Source organism: Manduca sexta, chromosome 26, assembly GCF_014839805.1.
Source record: "Manduca sexta isolate Smith_Timp_Sample1 chromosome 26, JHU_Msex_v1.0, whole genome shotgun sequence".
Classification (NCBI taxonomy): Eukaryota; Metazoa; Arthropoda; class Insecta; order Lepidoptera; family Sphingidae; genus Manduca; species Manduca sexta.
In genome coordinates this window covers 4,405,359-4,427,475 of record NC_051140.1, presented here as the reverse complement: position 1 = coordinate 4,427,475, position 22,117 = coordinate 4,405,359, and the positions used below count along the sequence as shown (strand labels likewise).

General features: G+C 40.0%; 2 protein-coding genes across 2 annotated transcripts in view; one reads left to right on the top strand and one right to left on the bottom strand.

The window, feature by feature from the left end:
* Positions 1–22,117, top strand: part of LOC115450775 — a 38,073-nt gene that overhangs the window by 11,017 nt on the left and 4,939 nt on the right. The window contains exons 12-41 of the mRNA XM_037443395.1: positions 621–734; positions 922–1,029; positions 1,163–1,253; positions 1,465–1,574; positions 2,001–2,088; positions 2,192–2,313; positions 2,513–2,648; positions 3,001–3,545; positions 3,638–4,264; positions 4,472–4,662; positions 4,916–5,061; positions 5,600–5,756; positions 6,021–6,183; positions 6,509–6,672; positions 7,240–7,393; positions 9,067–9,249; positions 9,330–9,500; positions 9,629–9,745; positions 9,821–10,031; positions 10,233–10,339; positions 10,711–10,895; positions 11,842–12,013; positions 12,262–12,409; positions 12,601–12,751; positions 12,918–13,082; positions 13,358–13,434; positions 13,570–13,643; positions 13,810–13,997; positions 15,323–15,445; positions 17,346–17,407. Of these exons, the coding sequence (XP_037299292.1) occupies positions 621–734; positions 922–1,029; positions 1,163–1,253; positions 1,465–1,574; positions 2,001–2,088; positions 2,192–2,313; positions 2,513–2,648; positions 3,001–3,545; positions 3,638–4,264; positions 4,472–4,662; positions 4,916–5,061; positions 5,600–5,756; positions 6,021–6,183; positions 6,509–6,672; positions 7,240–7,393; positions 9,067–9,249; positions 9,330–9,500; positions 9,629–9,745; positions 9,821–10,031; positions 10,233–10,339; positions 10,711–10,895; positions 11,842–12,013; positions 12,262–12,409; positions 12,601–12,751; positions 12,918–13,082; positions 13,358–13,434; positions 13,570–13,643; positions 13,810–13,997; positions 15,323–15,445; positions 17,346–17,407 (5,050 nt within the window). The remainder of the gene's footprint in view (positions 1–620; positions 735–921; positions 1,030–1,162; positions 1,254–1,464; positions 1,575–2,000; positions 2,089–2,191; positions 2,314–2,512; positions 2,649–3,000; positions 3,546–3,637; positions 4,265–4,471; positions 4,663–4,915; positions 5,062–5,599; positions 5,757–6,020; positions 6,184–6,508; positions 6,673–7,239; positions 7,394–9,066; positions 9,250–9,329; positions 9,501–9,628; positions 9,746–9,820; positions 10,032–10,232; positions 10,340–10,710; positions 10,896–11,841; positions 12,014–12,261; positions 12,410–12,600; positions 12,752–12,917; positions 13,083–13,357; positions 13,435–13,569; positions 13,644–13,809; positions 13,998–15,322; positions 15,446–17,345; positions 17,408–22,117) is intronic.
* On the bottom strand, positions 18,638–21,990 carry LOC115450773. The gene is made up of 2 exons (XM_030178881.2): positions 21,630–21,990; positions 18,638–19,321 (listed from the first exon to the last, which is right to left on the bottom strand). The coding sequence occupies exons 1-2, from the start codon at positions 21,975–21,977 to the stop codon at positions 18,650–18,652; spliced, it is 1,020 nt and encodes a 339-aa protein (XP_030034741.2). The 5' UTR covers positions 21,978–21,990; the 3' UTR covers positions 18,638–18,649.

The window sequence follows — 22,117 nt, the reverse complement described above, 5'->3', positions numbered from 1 at the left end:
TGAAGTGCTATAGGCTCTATATCATCACGCTATGACTAATAGGAGCAGAGCAGTAATGGCTAATCTCAGAAACTAAGTTTGAACTGAATAATTCTTTTTAGTTGGACAGCCCTTTGTTCCTGGAATGCTATAGGCTATATATATCGTCACGCTATGGCCAATAGGAGCGGAGCAGTAATGAAACATGATGCAAAAACGGGGACAATTTATTAGTTTTGAGAGCTTCTGTTGCGTGCGCTGCGTAAACGGTTAAAGTTATTCAACAATAATGTATGACGGGATTGTTCCTCTTAAAAAGTTCTACAAAAATATATCATAAAACAAAGTCCCCCACTGCATCGGTCTTCCCGAACGTGTTAAACTCAAAAACTACCCAAGGTATTAGGATAAAATTTGGTATGGAGACAGTTTGAGACCCTGGGAAGAACATAGGCTCCCGGGAAAATATATAGCGTGACTTTTATAACGGAAATCTTTAGCCCGAAAAACTTTATAACGCGGGCGGAGCCGCGGGCAAAAGCTAGTCATTTTATAAAATAATCCAAAGTAACTTTTTATAACATAACTATTATCATATATTTTGACTGATATGAACCATATACAAATAATAATTGTTACAGTTGCTTGACGTGGACACGTGTCTGGATGAAGAGGTGCTTAACGAGACGTGCCTGGCGTTAGTGCATGCGCCAGAAGGGTTGGGCCGCACTGACTCTATACTCGACGCCTTGCAGGTCAATTCACGTTATGTTCTCTGCAGTCAAAAGCATCGGGTGACTTTAATCCAAACTACATATAAATCAGCGTCAAAAGCCAACGCAATTTATTAAGAAGCGATTTGTTCATGTGATCCTAGTGTACTGCAGATTTACAATATAGTAGCTACGGTGGAAGTGACAGTAATGTCGAAGAATATTTCAGATTTTGTTGTCGAGTCGCGACACGTCGCCGGACGTGCTGTGCGCGGCGCTGCGCAAGCTAGACGAGTTACTGTCGCGGAGTGACTTGGACCCCGCCCAAACAGATCAAGTAATTTCTGTATATTAATTTTGATAATGATTGCTATAACAATTAAAATGGAACATTTTTAAACAGCGATCCAATTTACAAAAAAGCTTTTGTTAAGTAATTCTAAATTAAATGTTCTCATTCACTTTTGTAGATTTTATATCAAGTGGAAAAGTTGCGCACGAGGAAACGAGCCAATACAAAACAAGACAGAATACTGATGAGGGATGTGCTCCTGTTCCTAGGTAACATTGTGAATTATCATAAATTAGTACAGATTAGTTCAGTCGCAAGTGCTAATTTTTAAAACTAATAAATGAATTTAAATATTTTAACATTATGTACATTACAAAGAATTGTAAAGATATTTTCTTTACCTAGAAAGTGTCGAGTTATTTGCTAAAATATTCACGAACAGTTCAAACTATACCCATAAGAATGGAGAACATTTTGCAGGTAAATTCGGTGCGAGCGGCCGCAGTGGTCCCGCGGACGTGACGGCGGGCGGTCACGAGCCCATCGTACTCTCCGTGCAGAATCCCACGGAATATGGTGTTTCTTACAATGTATGTTTTTCCATTACACTAACTGATAGGTACTCGTAAACCGTTGAACGAGAATGTGGGTCACTTAACAAAGAGTGGGGGTTATTTGGGCTTACGGATATATCACTATATGAAGCGCAACAGCAAGCTGCCACTTTTTATTGGTGTAGTGTAAGATATGCTATGGTTAGTTATGGTAGAAATGCCTGATTGTATTTGCCCTTTGGTACGTGCCCTGGACAAGTCTATATTGTGGCTGTACTATTTTAAGTGCTACAAGTGGGTAAAAACTATCGTGTTAAGGATTAGGTTTAGTTAAGCAACTGGTTGCCTGCCTGAAGTCAACCCGCTCAAATAATCAACCATGCCGGGAAATTAATTATTCAAACAGTAATTTCTGCTGGCGCTGAGTATCGATTCCATATTTATTTGTATTATTGCATACAGATTGATCTTCGGGAGATACTTCAATTGGCTGAAGTAGAGGAGGACGTGGATGTGTTACGTAGTATCCTGGCTGTTGTCTGTGCGAACAGTAAGTGTGTGAACGGATTCTGAGTTGTTACTGGTAAACAATGAAATCGATTTTGATAGTATATGTGTTTATAGTTAGTAGGTACATAATGTGTTGTGTGTAGGGTCGTGGTGCCCGCGCGTGCTGTGCAGTGAGGCGGCGCGGGGCGCGCGGGGGCTGCGCGCATGCGCGGCGCTGGCGCGCGCGCCCGCCGAGCCCGCCGCCGCGCTCGCGCACGTGCTGCTCGTAAGTCGCGCCAAGATTTATATTACTGTGTACTATCATAAGTTTGGCATATGTGAACCAATATACGCAATGACACGCATTTTGCTTATTTAAAATTGTTTTCAATTGCAACTCCTTGACCTTAAATATCGCATTATGTAGGAATAAACTAGCCATTTTTGTTTTTTGACCATCCTTGTATCGTAAAAAAAAATTGCAGCACATAATGCCGGAGCGGCGGTGGAGCGTTCGAAGACTGCTGGCGGAGGGCGTGGCCGCGCAGCTGAACGAGGCGGGAGACGACGCATTGGCTGCCGCCATCGACCAGGCCCTTCTCTTGACCAACTTCACACTTCGTAAGTCTATAATAACAAAAAAAGTAGATCATCTCATCTCGGTGGCCATTAAAAGTAATGGCCATTTTCGATGATGACCCACAATCCCGCAGAAAACTTGACTGTGTTGTTCAGTTTTCAGGAATTCAGTCTTTGTTGAGTATCCTAAGATTTTGAGCGAGATGTTTGGTCGACTGGTCCTTTCAATACATTTATCAGAAAAATATGATATAGTCGTCGAATATAGAGCTGCATATTCGTTTGCTTGCATGTTTTGACGTAAAATATTTTGCAATACTCATTATCTATAATGCAAAATAACTCGCGTATTCAATAAATATTGACGATCTATTAGTTAATTTTTCTTTTCCAGAAACATCTAAACGTGCGGGATTAGACTTGATCGAATCGTTCATGGTGCCTCTAAACGACAGAAACGATTTGTCGAAGAGGCTATTACCACAAATTTTGGTAGATACAGCTAAAGCATTTGAAATAAACTCTTGTTCCGCTTTCAACGCCGCTTCCGAAGCTTTTATAGATAAAATTCCACTACTCGATGATAATGTTCTGCAAAAGCTGCAGAAGGAATTAATAGAAACAATAATTAGCGACAAAATGGAAGTTATTACCGATGATATGAGAATTTACAAGATGACTGTGAAAAATATTCTAGAACTGTTTAAGCATATGGATGTTGAAGAAATTGAGTGTTCTGAAATTAATATTAAGACGTTGTATGTGGCTGTGCAAGCGCATAAATTGGGTGTTGAATGTCTGGTGAACAGGTTAGCCGCACCCAATGTGATGCAACAAGCCCTAGGCATTGTTGTCGATACAGACGACTGGTTTCAAGTTGACACATTTTTTATATTCCTAAAACAGTTTTCGGATGCTCTACTGGAACATAATGGCGATGTGAGTATACTAGTTAGAATATATAGCTGTGTGGAATGTCGTATGCTTTCTTCCTATGTTAATGACGCTAACATTACGAACTTTCGTTACAGAGAGTAATACAAGTTATAGCCGATATCATCCCTCGACTAGACTCGGAAACGATTAAACGAGTACAAAAGTCCCTGAAGTCGTGTGTCAGGGTCTACTCCAAAAAATCGAGTGAACAGCAACAGGTTCTCGATTCAAAAGTCAATGAGTACTGCTCCAGGGCACCGTTGGAAGAAATCACCAAGGATCTGAAGCAAAACATCTTCAACCCTGGACACATTGACCAGGTCCTAGCTTTAAACGTCATCACCGACCTGGGATGCTCTCTCGACGAGACGAACAAGAGCTTTATTAGACAATGGCCCCGTCTTCTATTCAAAATGTGGAACCAAGGCATGCAGTACCCAACTGATTTACTGAATGTGGCCGTACGTAGCCTCACCCAGGCTGAAGTAAAGAGTCTTATTATTAATGGCCAAGGAATTGTACCAGAAGGTTGTGACGACATTATTAAATTTTGTCGCGTAAACATGTGTGTGTTTTTCGAATATTTAGTAAGAAAGCCTTTTTTGTTGGGCGAGAATGATGTGACAAAATGTGGAGTGCTTCTAAACGATGTGGTGCAGTGGTATGTCAGAAGAAAATGTCCGCTGGAATGGTCTGATGCTATACTGGATCTTGTTGATCAAGTAGGTTATTTGTTAATGATTCCAATGAGAATAAATACTCGATTCCTATTGCCCAAAGAGTTGGGACAATGACAGTGTTTATTTGGTATTAAACTTTTATTTTTTAGGTAATGAGCTAAATTCTAAATATATCAATATTCTAAACTTTGTTTTGTAAATAATGAAACACGAACACATTGTGTAAAAGATAATATATTATGATATCAGTTGTGGTCGAGCTACGAAAGCCTGGTGTCCTTCGAGCGGAAAGTGGCGCTACTGCAGGACATGCGCCGTCTGCCGACCGCGCTCCCGCCGGACTCCGCGCCCATGCGGTGGGCCGTACAGCGGATGACGCAGGGCGACGTGGCCGAAATGATCAGCCTCGTAGCAGTGTTGCCACCGGGAGAAGCGTACAAGTAAATTGTCAAAAGTAGACACACACGCATACACACACGCACACACACACACAGAGAGAGAGAGAGAGAGAGACGCACACGCACGTGAAACACGCCTTCATTGCAAGACGAAAATAAGAAATCAATCGTCATATATTTTCAATTATAATCAATTCATATTATCATGAGGGTTGTGACTTTAAAAAAAAAATATCTCCAATCAATCAATTAAAGTGTCGATGATAGGTTGTATTGAACCATACGAGTGTTTCAGGGAATCGTTCTGTGCGCTGGCGGCGCTGTTGCCGACGCGGCTGAGGGAGCTGAGCGGCGAGTCCAACTCCGTGTTCAGAGCGCTGGTGGACGCCGCCGCCGACGGCGACCACACCCTGCTCGAAATCATCGCCAAACTAGCTTCAGGCAAGATACTGTTTCTTTTACAATCGTCCATTATATTAGCTTCGTTAGTCGTTAACTCGAAACTTTAATTGTCTTTTCTTTCTTTGACTTATTTTAAAAATATTTACAGAGTGGAGTTTACCACTCAAGGCTAGGACAATTAAACGAAACGCACCACATCATATTACAAAATAAGTATTCCTTGGAATATCTTATCTATTATTACTACTTTTTATGAAAAATTCAATATTAAAGGCGATCCATCCTCAAGGAAATTACTGTTGAAGAATAGACGCAAACGCCGCGTACCGCGCATTCACTAATATATACAAAACATTACATGGATGGAGTCATAGTTTAACTCACTATAGAGGCGGTTAGTGGCCAAGGGTGAATTATTTCAAAAGGTAACCCGAGGCAAGAAAAATGCCCTAGTAAGCAAATCGCGGCCAATTTAACAGAAAACAAAAACTAAGACTAACGCAAATAAACCTAAAATGGAAGCCGGTAGGAATCGGGTTGTATGGATTGGTAGTGTTTGTAAGATGTGTGTGTGTAGGTGACGACACGGCGGGGTGGTGGGACGCGGCGCTGGAGTGCTGCGCGGCGAGCGTGGCGGCGCGCGCCGACCGCGCCGTCTACGAGCTGCTGCAGCGGCTCGCCTGGAACTGCGACTCGCTGGGGGCCTGCCATCGCCTCTACTTACCTCTACTAAGGTCAGTACCATTTCTCAACACCAGTGATAAGCGTCAGCTACACTAAACAATCATTAGCCGCCCGTTCTTCTTGCTGATCTGTGTCGAGTCAGTGTATGCTGAGCCGGAGCCCCAACTAATCGCTATCTCCTGAAATAACCTTCAAAGAAGTTAATACAATATAGTTTTTGGTCTCTACCGCGTGTCGACTATGTCAGTATAGTTTTTACAACTTTATAATAGGCCGATTAATTATAATACGTCATCTTGAATAAATCTTTGTAGGCACTCTAGCTCTCAGTTCTTGGAGGAGTACTTGCCCGGCGAGGTTGTGAAAGGTCTCGGGTTCCTGGAACGAACCATTAAACCCACGCCGGTGTTCGCGTACCGGGAACAGGTGAAGCGCTGTGCCGTCGTCTTCTCGACCATACAAGTTGCCATGGAGAAGGTAACTACGTTAGAAATATATCGATTAATTTTAAATTCATATAGATTTTAGAAAATCACTATATAGTTAGTCTAAAATTATATTTGAATAACGATATCTTAATGTGTATTTTATGTGCAAAGCGCAAAAAATAAATATAAATAATACTATATTGTTATAGAATAATTCACTATAGCTGTATGAATCGAACTACTAAGCACACAATTGTAAAGCAGGGAATATTTTCTCTTTCTGGTTTATTGAACATGATTTGGCTTAATGATTTCTAACTCTCCCAACGAATAGGAAAGGAAGCATACAATAATATAATACGTCCGTTTGTCAGTTGAGCAGTACCACGCTGGAGCAGGGCACGTCGCCGCTGAACAGCGGGCTCGGCGCGCCGCAGCCCTGGCGCGCGCTCCGCGACGTGCTCACGCGCAGCGTCGACTACCTGCTGCGGACCGTCTGCCCCGCCGGCGCCGACACCACACTGCAGGACAGCTGCAGGTCAGCAAAACATACCCGCTACCTGCTCATCTATACATGAAATGGGCCAATCATAATTACATTTTTTTACTGATAAGTAGTTTGTATTGGTTTATTCTTCCGTAGTTGGCAGTTTGGGTAGATTATTAGAATCGGCCTTAAGTGATATTATGTTACATAAAGAGAAAAAAATTATCTTGGTTTCTTATAACGTTGCTCGATTAGCTTCTAGTTTATTCCTAAAATTACTCACACAGTCATATCATGTGCGGAGAAGCCACTGTTACAACTAGTAGTTTAAGCTATTCAGGTCGATTTACCACCATTTTCAATAAACAATCCCAATAGTTTATACGATCTATAGAAAAAAATATAATTAGAAAAAAAAATTAACATGCTTACAAACGAATTATTTTGATTGGTTCATTCTCGGAATTGGATTGAAGATTGAGATTGGGATCATATATTGAAATTGAGGTTGTAATTAATTAATTTAAAGCTTTGGTATGCCGGTTTGTATATTAAATGATATGAATACAAATACATGAATAAATTATCATCTTTGTGGATGGTATGTTTCGGTGGCAGACAGGCGCAGTGCGCGGCATTCGCATGCGCATGCGCAGCGCTACGGCGTCGCGCGCCCCCCGAACGTGCGTACGGCGCGCTGTTCGAGCCGACGCTTTGGTCCGCACTTCTCGACCCCCACGCCACCCATGACCTGCCGCTGCCTGATAATTATGTCAGTATTATGTTTTGATTATAGTGACTGTCTCGGTGGTGTGGTTGTAATTGTAGATGGCAGTACGACTACCGCGTTGACGTGCTAAGTTCGAATCCCGGATCCGCCTAAAAGTTATTGTGACGGAGGTTTTTAATGTTATAAATTATTGCTGCTGGCTGATCTCTCTCCGGTCATGTCGGATTGCCGTTTCACAGGACTATGAGAGTGAAGAAACAGTGTGCACCTGTGTATTGCGCACACACTTGTACACTATAATATCTCGTATTTGCTTGGATTATCTCCGTTGAGATTGGCCGCCATGGCCGAAGTTTATTATATTTTATTTAGCGGAGACCTATTTAGGCTACTTAAACATTAGGTGATCACACAGTTCTTAAAAAACTTATTCAGTTGGAACTGTATAATATCTATACTATTATATAAAGCTGAAGAGTTTGTTTGTTTGTTTGTTTGTTTGTTTGAACGCGCTAATCTCAGGAACTACCGGTCCAAACTGAAAAAATCTTTTTCCGTTGGATAGCCCTTTGTTCGTGGAGTGCTATAGGCTATATATCATAACGCTATACCCAATAGGAGCGGAGCAGTAATGAAACATGTTGCAAAAACGGGGACAATTTATTAGTTTTGAGAGCGTCCGTTGCGTGCGCTGCGTAAACGGTTAAAGTTATGCAACAATGATGTATGACGGGATTGTTCCTCTTAAAAAGTTCTAAAAAATATATTATAAAACAAAGTCCCCCGCTGCATCCGTCTGCCTAAACGTGTTAAACTCAAAAACAACCCAACGTATTGAGATGAAATTTGGTATGGAGACAGTTTGAGACCCTGGGAAGAACATAGGCTCCCGGGAAACTACTACTTTTATAACGGAAACCTTTAGCCTGAAAAACTTTATAACGCGGGCGGAGCCGCGGGCAAAAGCTATACTATTATATAAAGCTGAAGAGTTTGTTTGTTTGAACGCGCTAATCTCAGGAACTACCAGTACAAACTGAAAAATTCTTTTTGCGTTGGATAGCCCTTTGTTCGTGGAGTGCTATAGGCTATATATCATAACGCTATACCCAATAGGAGCGGAGCAGTAAAAGCTAATCTCAGGAACTACCGGTCCAAATTGAAAAAATATTTTTGCGTTGGATAGCCCTTTGTTTGTGGAGTGCTCTTAGTTATATATCATCACGCTATGACCAATAGGAGCGGAGCAGTAATGAAACATGTTGCAAATACGAGGACAAATTATTAGTTTTAAGAGCTTCCGTTGCGTGCGCTGCGTAAACGGTTAAAGATATGCAACAATGATGTATGACGGGATTGTTCCTCTTAAAAAGTTGTAAAAAAATATACTATAAAACAAAGTCCCCCGCTGCATCCGTCTGCCTGAACGTCTTAAGCTCAAAAACTACCCAACGTATTAAGATGAAATTTGGTATGGAGACAGTTTGAAACCCTGGCAAGAACATAGGCTCCCGGGAAACAAGTACTTTTATAATGTAAAACTTTAGCCTGAAAGACTTAATAACGCGGGCGGAGCCGCGAGCAAAAGCTAGTTATATCATATGTGCGATAACATGCTTTCTGAATTTGATGTACAGTAATGTTATAAAAAAAGACATGTGTTGCATGCAGTAATACAAATATTAAACTATGTGTAAAAAGTTTGTATTGCTTAGGTTGTTCGTAAAGTGCGGCATACGGTAAGTATAGAAGAGGGGGATGCAGCAGGTGTGGCGGGGAGTGCGGCGCGGAGGGCGGGCACACTCACTGGCAGTACGCACCGCTCGCGGCTGTTCTTACGCACGCTGTCTCAAAACCCGCTGGAGTATGACAAAGAACCTGCGCAGGACGAGGCACCGGTACCCAATATTTTCTATAAGATGGTTAAGTTAGGTCTTTTAGAGCGTGTTGAGTATGAATGCGGAGTGTGCGTGCCCAGGGCGAGCAGGAGGTGGAGGTGCGCGCGTCGTGGCTGAACTCGCTGCGGGTGTCGCGCGACGTGACGGCGCTGCTGCGCCACGCCGCCGCGCGCCGCCTGCACGCGCCGCGCCGCCTCGCCGACGCGCTGTGCGGCCGCGGGCAGCGCAACGCCAAGCTCATGCTCGCACAGGTCGCACGCAAACAACACTCACTTACACAAATCATTATTAGCTGTTTTTTATTCATTCATATTAAATATATATTATATGTTTAGAATAATTTCGTTGTGTACTCGGATTGAAGGTGTGTTATGCGCAGGTGGTGTGCAACTGCAGCGCTGAGCTCGCTCAGTACGCGGACGCGCTGCGGCCCGCCCTCTTACAACTCGTCGCTGAGATTAATGACGAACCCTTTAATTCTCTCCATCTCGACATTGTGAGTCATATATCTGGTAATTATACATGTTTGATAATAAATAAATTCATTAAGATCGTTTTAATATATTTCAAGCTCACCACCCTGTCGCAATGGCGTGACAACATATCTCCGTCGGACAAAGGACATTTGCAAGGGGCCGTAGTGTCATTGATGCTGGCTATACTAAACAATAGACATCGGAAATATACACAGGATATACTGATGGAGTGTATGAACAAACTACTTGAAGTGTACGGATCCATGGTTTCCGTCGAATGGCCGCTGATCGAAAGATATTTTCACCGTAATGTTCTTTTTATTTTTTTTAAACCAATTGCTTGTGCTTTTATATTAACACAGTAATATGAAATAATTAATTTACAGAAAAATACAGTTTCCTATCTGTTGAAAATTATTTTATTTTAAAGTGATCCCGATGCTAATATGATTATCGTTAGGGAGACTGCATCGCGAGGTATATTGTGTGACGTAATATTCTTTTTAGATGAAGACGAGGATATGTATAAAACCTGCTTGAAGATGTTACATAAATTCACTAAAAATAATGTGTATATTGAGGGCATGGTGGAAGTTATCATAGCCAAATTAAACGTAAGTATAATCGTATTATTAAAAACAAATGAATGCCGAGACCAGCAAGTCGATTGGCCGATTACAAGCGATACGACCGCCCATAAATGTTAGTAATATCGGCCGGACTTAAACATACAATTTAACTTTAGATTTTAATATCTAATAATTTCATTTCAATAATACCTGGCAATTATAATGTCCTCATAATCGAAAATCACAGCGGGTCTTACAGGAACTTACCGACTCATATACTCTCATAGATGAGAATTAAATACCAACCAGCGATGTCCAATGGTATAGTACTACTATACCATTGGACTACTATAATAGTAGTTACTATTAAAGTTCATTAGTATCTTCCATCGCGTAAGTAAAAATGATGATTGCAGGAGCAAGGTGGACTGAGCGCGGAGTTGTCCGCACTGCTCGGCGCGGCGCTGCGCGTGCGCGCCGGCGACGCCGCGCTCCACGACATCGAATCTCTCATGAAGAAGTGCGCCCACGTGGAGTTCATCAAAACGCTGTACTATATGCAGATGGAGTGTGACCGATGCTGTACTTTCAACCAATTCAAGTGAGTTTTAGTTTTAAATTCGTACTCGGACCGCCGACCGCCAACCGCCAAAGGCGATTACACATGGGAATCGAGACTAGGCCCCAACGTGCAAAATGTTTCGATCTATACACAAACCTATTAATATATAACTTGCCCATTATTCCGAAAAATTGCACACTGGGACTTTTATTCCGGGAAAGAACTTGAAGGTTATAGCTTAAGGTCCATTTTTCATACATTTTGTTTCACCTTTAATCTGGGTAACTAAACAAGTATTGACAAGTAAAGAATTTAAATTCACGTCTAGTTAGTGATTAGTTCTCGCAGTTGAAAGAAAAACGTAAAAATAATTAATATGCATGGATATTTCGGCCTTTAAAATTTCGTCGTATTAAATTTCGTCGTTTTTCTTTCAACTGCGAGAACTAATCACTAACTAGACGTGAATTTAAATTCTTTACTTGTCAATACTTGTTTAGTTACCCAGATTAAAGGTGAAACAAAATGTATGAAAAATGGACCTTAAGCTATAACCTTAAGCAGCGGGCAAAAGTACATTTTTTTATAAAGGCAATTAGCAATAAGTAATTGTGTGTGCTTCTGTATTAGGATCCCGCTACGAAAGCGCGCTAAGCGGCACGACGGCGCTATCCTTACTGCTCTATCTCGACAGTTTTTCCTATTTCCTCCTATATCTGTCTCCCTCACTCGGCCCTGTTGACACGAAACCGCTTGTGGTGCCACTCGAGCGACAACTTGATGGCGTGGTCCTTAGTGTCTTATTCGTGAGGCACGGCACGGTTACTTAACTTATTCGGGTCCTTCAAATCCTGCTCTAGACGTATATTATAGAAATTCATATCCTGCTTTTATCTTTATTGATTTTTCATACATATCTAGCCCGAAAATGTACATTGGAATGATATAAAATATATATTGTTTTTCACCTTACTGTGGTCCTCAGGAAATTGATTCTATTGTATGGAACGGTGCCAGCCTCGGAGAAAAAGAAATGTCTTCGAATCATGGCGTCATTTTTGTCGGGACCTTGCTCACGTAATAGCGATTTGGACATATTTAAGAAATTGCATCTGCAAGACTATATCAAGAATACTGACGATGAAGATATTATTGCGGTCAGTATTATTATTTCTTATCCTTTGTAAGCATTTGCAACCCCAGCAGGGCTGCAATACTCCTATGAAATCATGCTAACTTAATATCGTAGTCGTTGTGTGGAAATATTAGTAATATCGTTGTTTACAGCTGAGTTCTTTCATTCACATAATAAAGAACACGAGTTGCAAGTTTCCAAAGTGGAGAAAATATTGTAATTTATGCGTTTATTGCGGGTGAGGGTAAATAAATAAAATATATTTGATAGGAAGCCATAAAAGTAGTGAAATGTAGTCTACATCTAATGGGAGAGCCGTTGAAGAGCAGTCTGGTGCAGTTGGTCGCGGAGTACTGTCGGCACTTGTCTGCCGATGTCCGCGAGGCAGCCTTGGACGTCGTCACTCAAGTATTCCAAGGTGAGGATATGAAACATATCATATAAGACACACTTGAAACTAGTGTATTGCCCTTGTTTATAGACGGTTGTGTCACCGACCATCAGATGAAGGTTTTCGTTGTCTCATTATGAGATCACTAAGCTGTGTGAACACAGTGTATGGTCGCGTGTATAAATGGTGAGCCAATTGTAAATGTGATGTTTCGGCAGAGTGGCGATCGACTGCGGGCAGCGCGGCGCTGGAGGCGGCCGGGGCGGGCGGGGCGGGCGCGTGCGCGTGCGCAGTGCGTGCACTGGGCGCGGCGGGGCGCACGCTGCCGCGCCGCGCCGGCGCCGCGCTCGCTCCACACCTGCCCACCAGGTACACCCACCACCATCTACTAATCACACAAATATCTCTTATCGACTATAAACTTAAGTTGATACAACTTGTTTCCTTCTATTCTTTATGCAGTTTATCATACTTTCAATCGAAATAATTATTGTGTTAAGATATTTTTTTGTTACACGAGACTATTTTTGACAAGGTTCGCAGAGAGCCTGTATCTGGCGGTGTACCTCCCTGCGAGTGCAGATGAAAAACTAGATTTATGTGAAGTCGCGTCCACCTTCCTGGAAACACTGTTTAGCGGAATGCGAAGTCATGAAGCGTTCAAGAACTTTAAGCTAAGGAACGAACCACTGCAGACTAAGTGAGTGTCATGTCTCATTAATTTAAAGCGATTTAGATAAAAGAATACCTGTTACAAAGTCAAAACTCCGATTCATTTGACCAAATGGCTCTACAATACCGTAGCCTCGCATTTGTAAAAAAAGTGGTCATAAAAATATTATATTTGCTCATATTACCTTGTCTTGTCTTGCCTTATATACGCTATAGTTTATAATATAATTTACATACAATAATTTAAATGATTTTTTTAGATTTAATATAATATATTTCACTAGTATATTATTTTTTGATCAGCGAGCCAGCGCCAACGTTGACCCTCACATCGAGCACGCACCACTTCACTCTCGGCAATGGCACTATACAAGCGACAGGTAACAACTTAGTACAATAAACATTAAACAATTGAACCCTATTGAAATCATAATTCATAAAAAAACAATTGAAACATATTAAACGAAATGAAACGGGGCATTTTACATTTTTGCATTATTCATTTTTACTTGCAGATCCTGATGTTCCAGCAGTAGACGTTCAGATGAAAGTTGACGATATTCTCGCGAGTCTCTTCCAATTTGCGAAGGTATAGTAAAATTAATATCACACTACGACGTCTGATCAATTCTAAAGCAATTCAGTTCCAACAAGTTATTTCATAACTATACGAATAATGTTTAATATAGCTCTCTGAATATACATTGCGTACAAGCGCTTCGCAGTTTGGTCAACTGGTAGCATGTCTTGCCTAGGTTAGCGGAGCGGCGGCGGTGCGGCTGGTGTCGGCGGTGACGCGCGCGTGCGCGGGCGGCGCGGGCGCGGAGGCGGCGCGCACGAGCAGCTGGCTGGGCGAGCTGCTGTCCGCCGGCCCGCGCGCACTGTCGCCGCTGCTGCTGCAGCTGGCGCGCGACTCGCTGCCGCATCTCTGTGCACTCGACAGGTAACTGATACGTACGAGGACGGACGCAAGACATACAATTGCTTGTAAATACCATGCTCATTATTATATACGTATAGCAATACTCGAGTGGAGCACACACACACGCTACATCGAAACGTAGCTTATTTCACATGCGCATTCGACACGTCTCATTGCTCTGAACATCATAGAAGTTAACAAACCTTGTCAAAAAAAAAGAAATAACTGTATAACACAAATAGTAGTTATGCAGAGTGGACATCGAACGCATGAAACTATGTTCACACGTTGATATAAGTTGTATAATTTCGTAAATATGTTGAAAAAACTGATTATAGGTTCACAAACGTAAATATAAACATTCTACCGATCGAGTGATACGATTTTTATGATGCCATTATGTTTGCATTAAAAGCTGCTGCCTACTCCCATGGTCGATTGGAGTTAGCCTTAATTTATGTTATATATTATAGGTTATTATTGCTTTGCATTCTATTATATAAGGGAATACTGTAGCGTACATAGTATTGTTTAAATTAATATAAAATCATTGTAGATGCTGCTTACACCTTCAACGAGCAGGTGCATCAAAATTGACAATTTCTTATAACATAATAATATTAGTAAATAGTAATTTCACTAATACGTATGCTATTTGTGTACTTTTTAAATTAATAACTTCAAAATATATCTAAGGCACTTACTCATAATATCATTCTTTAGACAGAGAATGGAAACCCATTGATGTGATCAAATATAATCAGTCTTAATTATAAAAAAATCGCAAAACTATGCATAGTTAAAACACAAATTTACTCGATTAGATGTAAGTCAAAACCCGCCATCTTGCTTTTTAATAAGGTTTAAACTAGGATACCGGTAATGTTTTTGACAGCTATTTAAGCAATTCTTAACTACCTCTTAACGCTAAAACAAGTTTTTAAATAAGACTGAATATGTGTGGTGTCATCCATGGTTACAAACGTAATAAACTTTGTGTTCACATAAGTACATACATAGTATCACGCCTCTGTCCCATAGGGGTAGGCAGAGACTTTGGATTGCCACTTTGTACGATTCTAGCATACTCTTCGCGCTTCCTCCACCTTCATTAATTTTTTCATGCATTCCCGCCGCTTCCGGGTACTTTTGACCTGGCCATTACTGAAAATGTCAGATATCTGACATTCGAAGGTTCGGTGCGGTCGACCCCTACCGGCTCTTCCATTCATATTCGCCATATAAACCCTCTTTGTCAGTCTGTTATCATCCATCCTCTCCAAATGCCCAAACTACCTTAGCACCTTGGTGTCCACATAATTATAAAATGTGAATTCACTGGTTAGCTTTGAGGAGTCGGTTGCGAGACTGAGAAGGGAGCTGACAGGCACGGAGACCGAGGACCTGGCGGTCCTGTTGCACGAGGAGATACTTCTAAAGACCCGCGGGCCTGAACAATTCGTCTTAGGGTAAGTGTGATCGTACCCGAACATGTTTCTGAACGTTTTCTATGGATGTAATGTTATTGAATATGTGATCATGTAACCCTTGTTACTTGACGAGGGAGAGATTGTGTCACCAAAAATTCTAGAAACAGTTATATATATTTTGGTAATTTTCAAATTTTATCTTCTATATCTTCTATCTATACTTATAATAAATCTGTAGAGAGGTCAATTCTGTACATGAAATATATTTCAAAAATAACTATCAGGGGGTGATTAGGGATCGATACTGATGCCAAAAATGCAATTAGTAAAATTTTTGTCTCTGTCTGTCTGTATAACCGTTATAGAAACAAAAACTACTCGACGGATTTTAACGAAACTTGGTACAATTATTTGTCATACTCCTGTGCTGGTTATAGTATACTTTTCATCACGCTACAATTAATAGGAGCAGAGCAGTGAAGGGCAATCTTGGGAAAACGGGAGAAGTTACTCCATTTTTTAAGCTTCCGTCGCGTGTGCAACCTTAATGGTTAAAGCTACATAGAAATCATGTATGACGGAAATGTTCTCCTTAAAATTATGTAAAAAATATCCCACGACAGCATATGTCTATCTTTTATGGTTGACTCACAATGACACGTGTAACTCCCGATAGCTTAGCAGTTCGAAGCTTTCTCATTATATTTGTTTACTAATCTTAGGAACTATCGGTCCAAACTGAAAAATTCTTTTTGCGTTGGATAGCCCTTTATTTGTGGATTGCTATAGGCTATATATCATCACGCTATACCCAATAGGAGCGGAGCAGCAATGGCTAATCTCTGGAACTACCGGTCCAAACTGAAAAATTCTTTTTGCGTTGGATAGCCCTTTGTTCGTGGAGTGCTCTAAGTTATATATCATCACGCTATAAACCAATAGGAGCGGAGCAGTAATGGCTAATCTTAGGAACTACCAGTTTGAACTGAAAAATTCGTTTTGTGTTGGATAGCCCTTTATTTGTGGGGTGTTATAGGCTGTATATCATCACGCTATGACCAATAGGAGCGGAGCAGTAATGAAACATGTTACAAATACGGGGACAATTTATTAGTTTTGAGAGCTTCCGTTGCGTGCGCTGCGTAAACGGTTAAAGTTATGCAACAATGATGTATGTCGGGATTATTCCTCTTAAAAAGTTCTAAAAAAATATATTATAAAACAAAGTCCCCCGCTGCATCCGTTTGCCTGAACGTCTTAAACTCAAAAACTACCCAACGTATTAAGATAAAATTTGGTATGGAGACAGTTTGAAACCCTGGGAAGAACATAGGCTCCCGCGAAACTACTACTTTTAAAATGGAAAACTTTAGCCTGAAAAACTTTATAACGCGGGCGGAGCCGCGAGCAAAAGCTAGTATAAAATATTTAATGTCTTAAAATACCTTACCTATTTATTATAGCTTTTATAAATTATCGATTATATTTTAAAATTAAATTTTCCTTTTCTAACTTTATTAAAAAAAAAAACACAAATCTTATAATGTCATGTTCTTGTTTTAAAGCACACACTACTGACTTCGAAGTTACATGTGTATTGTTTAATTATTGTTAGCTTTAACGGTGAAGGGAAACATCGTGAGGAAACCAATATTATTGACAATTCTTTATGAGAATTTCGAAGATCTGTGAAGTCTAACAATCCGGATTGTGCCAGCGTGGGGGACTAAGGCCTGATCCCAGAAAAGAGGAGGCTCGTGCACAGCAGGGGCAGTACCCAATACAGGGCTGGTTTATTAGTATTTTTTATTGACATCCTCTTTCTACTACACAAGGTACACACGAAATCATCGCCAAAAGGGGAATTTACGTATGGTTAAGCAGGAATACATGAATTACAATAAAAAATAATTGCATGCTATTTCAATATTGATTACAGGTCGAAACAAGAAGAAATGGACGTAGACATGGTGGATCAAGATAAACAATTTTCGATTCAGGGTAAATATATTACATTCAAAAAGTTGTATGCTTTGAATATTTGCTGTTGAACAAGAATTACAGCCAAGTCTTAATTCCGCGAGAATTCTCAATAATTTATTCGAATCACGAGAAAACAACTCTATAGTTATTCCATAATATTTTAACGATTTTAAAATGCGAAAGCTTGTAGATTTTTGCATATTCGAATGCTGGAAATGAATAAAATTTGTTTATTTATCCGTTTACAATGCCGGCGCCAGATACAGACAAATATTTGAACAAAGACTTTGCCAAACGTTTGAACACAGTTTTTCCTGCACCTGCCACACATGCTTTGCAAATAAATTCGCTCACATATTCAAAGAAACAACAAACACGATGGACCGCGATTTTGTGGACGCAGTACGCTTGTACTATTTAAGTGTATGTTATTATTTATTACTCGTGCAAAAAACTAAACTAAAAACTCCGAAAAGAAGGCGCTTGTGGATGTGTGTAATGACTCGTAGCAGAAAAAGGTAGGTTAAATACATACTTTTCATTAATAAAATCGTCTGTGTTTTTAATTGCTAGATCTTATTTAAAGCTAAGCCCGCGATTTTACCTGCCTATTATATTACCAGGCCATTTATAGTGGTAGGTTTTTGGTATACGTGGGGCTGTCTGGGATGGTATCATTGCAGTGTTTATTTGTGCCGCCAACCAGTATTGTGCAAGAATTGCTGTTTTCTTGTGGGAAGGACATTGTAGCCTGTTTAATTACCCGGCATCCATAGACTTAACATCTTATTTCTCGAGATAACTAGCGCAGTGGAGTGCCAAAAAGTTCTGGATGGATTTGCCACTGTTTATAAGCGGTCGTATCGCTTACGATCAAACGAACGGCGTGATCGACTCATCATTCAAGTGCAATAAAAAAATCTAATTTTATTATAAAATTTACTTACAATTTCTGAAGAATGTCCTGCGAACACTTCGAAATATTATAAAAAATGTCTCCACTGATTTCAAAATCAGACACAAATTGGAGAATCGATGTACTTTCGAAAGTGTGACTAGCATTGACATTAAGGTTTTTGGCAACTGGCAATAATTATACGAGTCTACAATATCTATTCATTTCTCATCAATTAATCTCTATTATGGTGTATGAAGTTTGTAAAGCTCTGATGGAAGTTCTTAAGGAAAAATTAAAGGTAAGTTAAAAACAGTTTCTATAAAAGATTATCATTTAATTACCATTTACATACAGTGCTGGAATCAGTCATTATTGGCATTTAAATCACCATCATTATCATCACATATGGCATTTGCTTCTTGTACTTTAATATTATTTTTTCTTGGATTTATAAGTGTTTGTTGAGACGGGATGTTGATTTTCTTATTAACAATAATTTTTGCTCTTTTATATTTATTTTTTGAAGAACTAGCAACATAATACTTAATGTTTTTCTTTGGCACACATATTGAATTAGCTGATGATTTCGTTGGCAGATGAGGTTCTGCTAGATGAATTTGCATGGTGCTGTTATGAGCATTATCGTTAAATGATGTTTGGGTCTCCGTTTCAAATGGTGTTGATGTTTTGAATGGTTGTGCCAACGCCGATGGCCCCGGCGTATCAAGTTGATGTTCACCTAAAAGCTGAGTTTGATTTTTAGATGGCATGTTTTCAGTTCTCACTGAACTGCTTCTTCTTCGAACCTCCGTAATATATTTAAATACAATATTATCAACATGGTTCATTAAAATGAGTCTGTCGTCCACACTTAAGGTTTTTAATTTTTGTGCGAGTAGTTGGCCATATAAATCACAGTCGTCCGGTTCTTTATCTTTTTCTTTGCATCTGTTTTTAATAAGCAAAAGCGCTTCATTTTCTAAATTTTGCTCCACTAAATACACATTCGAGTGCGAACTTTTGTCTGTACTTTCCTGAAAATGTATAACTGGTGTTAAAAATATATAATTACAATAATTATATAATTTGTTTCAGTTACCAATATCTTTAAATAATTTGTTAAGAAAAGCAGCTGGTTATCAGTTATTTCCACACTGTAGGAGCATTAGATAGTAAACATGTTATGTCACCTACGCACAGTGGATCTGACGTTTACAACTACAAAAATAGTTTCAGTATTGTCCTTCTAGCTTAAGTGGACGCAGATTATCGCTGTATGTTCGCCGATGTTGGATCACAAGGTAGAATGAGTGATGGTGGGGTTTTGAAATAGTATATTATGGGAAAAAATGAATGAAAATACGTAAAATCTACCGAACTCCCGTCCACTACTAGGCAAAAATACTAATGCCCCATAATGATTTGTTATGTTTACGCGAATGTTAGACATTAAAATGAAGACAAGTAAGACTTTGCAGCCTTAGTGGTCTTAAAAACGTCGGGAGAAAACTAAAAATAACCGTGTATAAAATACTAGCTTTTGCTCGCGGCTCCGCCCGCGTTATAAAGTTTTTCGGGCTAAAGTTTTCCGTTATGAAAGTCACGCTATATATTTTCCCGGGAGCCTATGTTCTTCCCAGGGTCTCAAACTGTCTCCATACCAAATTTCATCTTAATACGTTGGGTAGTTTTCGAGTTTAACACGTTCAGGTAGACAGATGCAGCGGGGGACTTTGTTTAATAATATATTTTTGTAGAACTTTTTAAGAGGAACAATCCCGTCGTACATTATTGTTGCATAACTTTAACCGTTTACGCAGCGCACGCACGGAAGCTCTCAAAACTACAAAATTTTCCCCGTTTTTGCAACATGTTTCATTACTGCTCCGCTCCTATTGGTCCTAGCGTGATAATATATAGTCTATAGCACTCCAGGAACAAAGGGCTATCCAACACAAAAAGAATTTTTCAATTCGAACCGATAGTTCCTGAGATTAGCGCGTTCAAGCAAACAAACTCTTCAGCTTTATATAATAGTAGATACCTAATACATAATTAAATCTATACTATTATATAAAGCTGAAGAGTTTGTTTGTTTGTTTGTTTGAACGCGCTAATCTCAGGAACTACCGGTCCAAACTGAAAAATTCTTTTTGCGTTGGATAGCCCTATGTTCGTGGAGTGCTATAGGCTATATATCATCACGCTATACCCAATAGGAGCGGAGCAGTAATGGCTAATCTCAGGAACTACCGGTTCGAACTAAAAAAATCATTTTGTATTTGATAGCCCTTTGTTCGTGAAGTGCTATAGGCTATATATCATCACGCTATGACCAATAGGAGCAGAGGAGTAATGGCTAATTTCAGAAACTAGGAGTTTGAACTGAATAATTCTTTTTGTGTTGGATAGCCCTTTGTTCCTGGAATGCTATAGGCTATATATATCATCACGCTATGCCCAATAGGAGCGGAGCAGTAATCGCTAATCTTAGGAACTACCGGTTCGAACTGAAAAAATATTTTTGTGTTGGATAGCCCTTTGTTCCTGGAGTGCTATAGGTTATATATCGTTACGCTATGACCAATAGGAGCGGAGCAGTGATGAAACATGATGCAAAAACGGGGACAATTTATTAGTTTTGAGAGCTTCTGTTGCGTGCGCTGCGTAAACGGTTAAAGATATGCAACAATAATGTATGACGGGATACTGTTCCTCTTAAAAAGTTCTACAAAAATATATCATAAAACAAAGTCCCCCGCTGCATCAGTCTGCCCGAACGTGTTAAACTCAAAAATTACCCAACGTATTAGAATAAAATTTGGTATGGAGACAGTTTGAGACCCTGGGAAGAACATAGGCTCCCGGGAAAATATATAGCGTGACTTTTATAACGGAAAACTTTAGCCCGAAAAACTTTATAACGCGGGTGGAGCCGCGGGCAAAAGCTAGTAAACTAATAAATTTATAAAATAATCGGTAAAAAATGATATACCTCAATTTTTTTATTTAATTGTCTTACGAAACGAGCATGCCGCTCGCCTGATAGTAATCGATAGGACCGCTTATAAACAGAGTAACACTATTCAGATCTTTGAATTACAAAGCACTGCATGGCATTCCACTGCTCTCCTCATCCTGAGTCATAAAATGTTAGTTCCATGGTGCCCAGTAGTTATACTGGCTAATATGTCCTAACTAAGACACCACAGAGAATGCAAACTGCTGCTTGGCGGCAAAAATAAACATTGCAATGTGCAATGATAGCTACGCAGAATGACCCTCACATACGAGAGACCGATCACAGTTATTAATATAAGTAAATATATATTTTTTAATTACCTGAGTTCCGGTTGATATTGTCAGACGATAATCGTATACACTACCCATAAAATTATGAATTGCATCGAATGCAAACCAAGATGGTCTGTAAATTTCGTCAGCACCAGATCCTGTTTTCGTCGACTCCTTTATTTTTTTCAAACATTCCCTGTATTGCGTCAACAACGTATTTCTTTTCTTTTTTAATTCTTCTATGGAGCAAGGTACTGTCAATTTACTTATTATTCTCGTCCAGGCGTCATTGACCAAATTTCTATTTTTATGACTTTCACTTTTAGGGTTCCATATACACGGTTCTCCTTCAAGCAACTCAATAAATTCAAGTACCCGTTCGTGGCTCCAGTCCATCTCGCGAATGAAAATAAACGTCCGTTCCCCTCGGTGATTGAGAAACAACTGAACTTTGCGCAGATGTGGCAGGCTGCGCAAACATTTTGAACTTTGAACGCATTGATGTTCATGTGCGATGTGTGTTTTGGTGTGGAAAA

Excerpts from the sequence above, each read along its gene's own strand:
- LOC115450773 (XM_030178881.2), bottom strand. The coding sequence starts at position 21,977 with ATGGACTGGAGCCACGAACGGGTACTTGAATTTATTGAGTTGCTTGAA. Across the intron at positions 19,322-21,629 it reads CAATATCAACCGGAACTCAG|GAAAGTACAGACAAAAGTTC; the intron begins GTAATTAAAAAA and ends ATACATTTTCAG.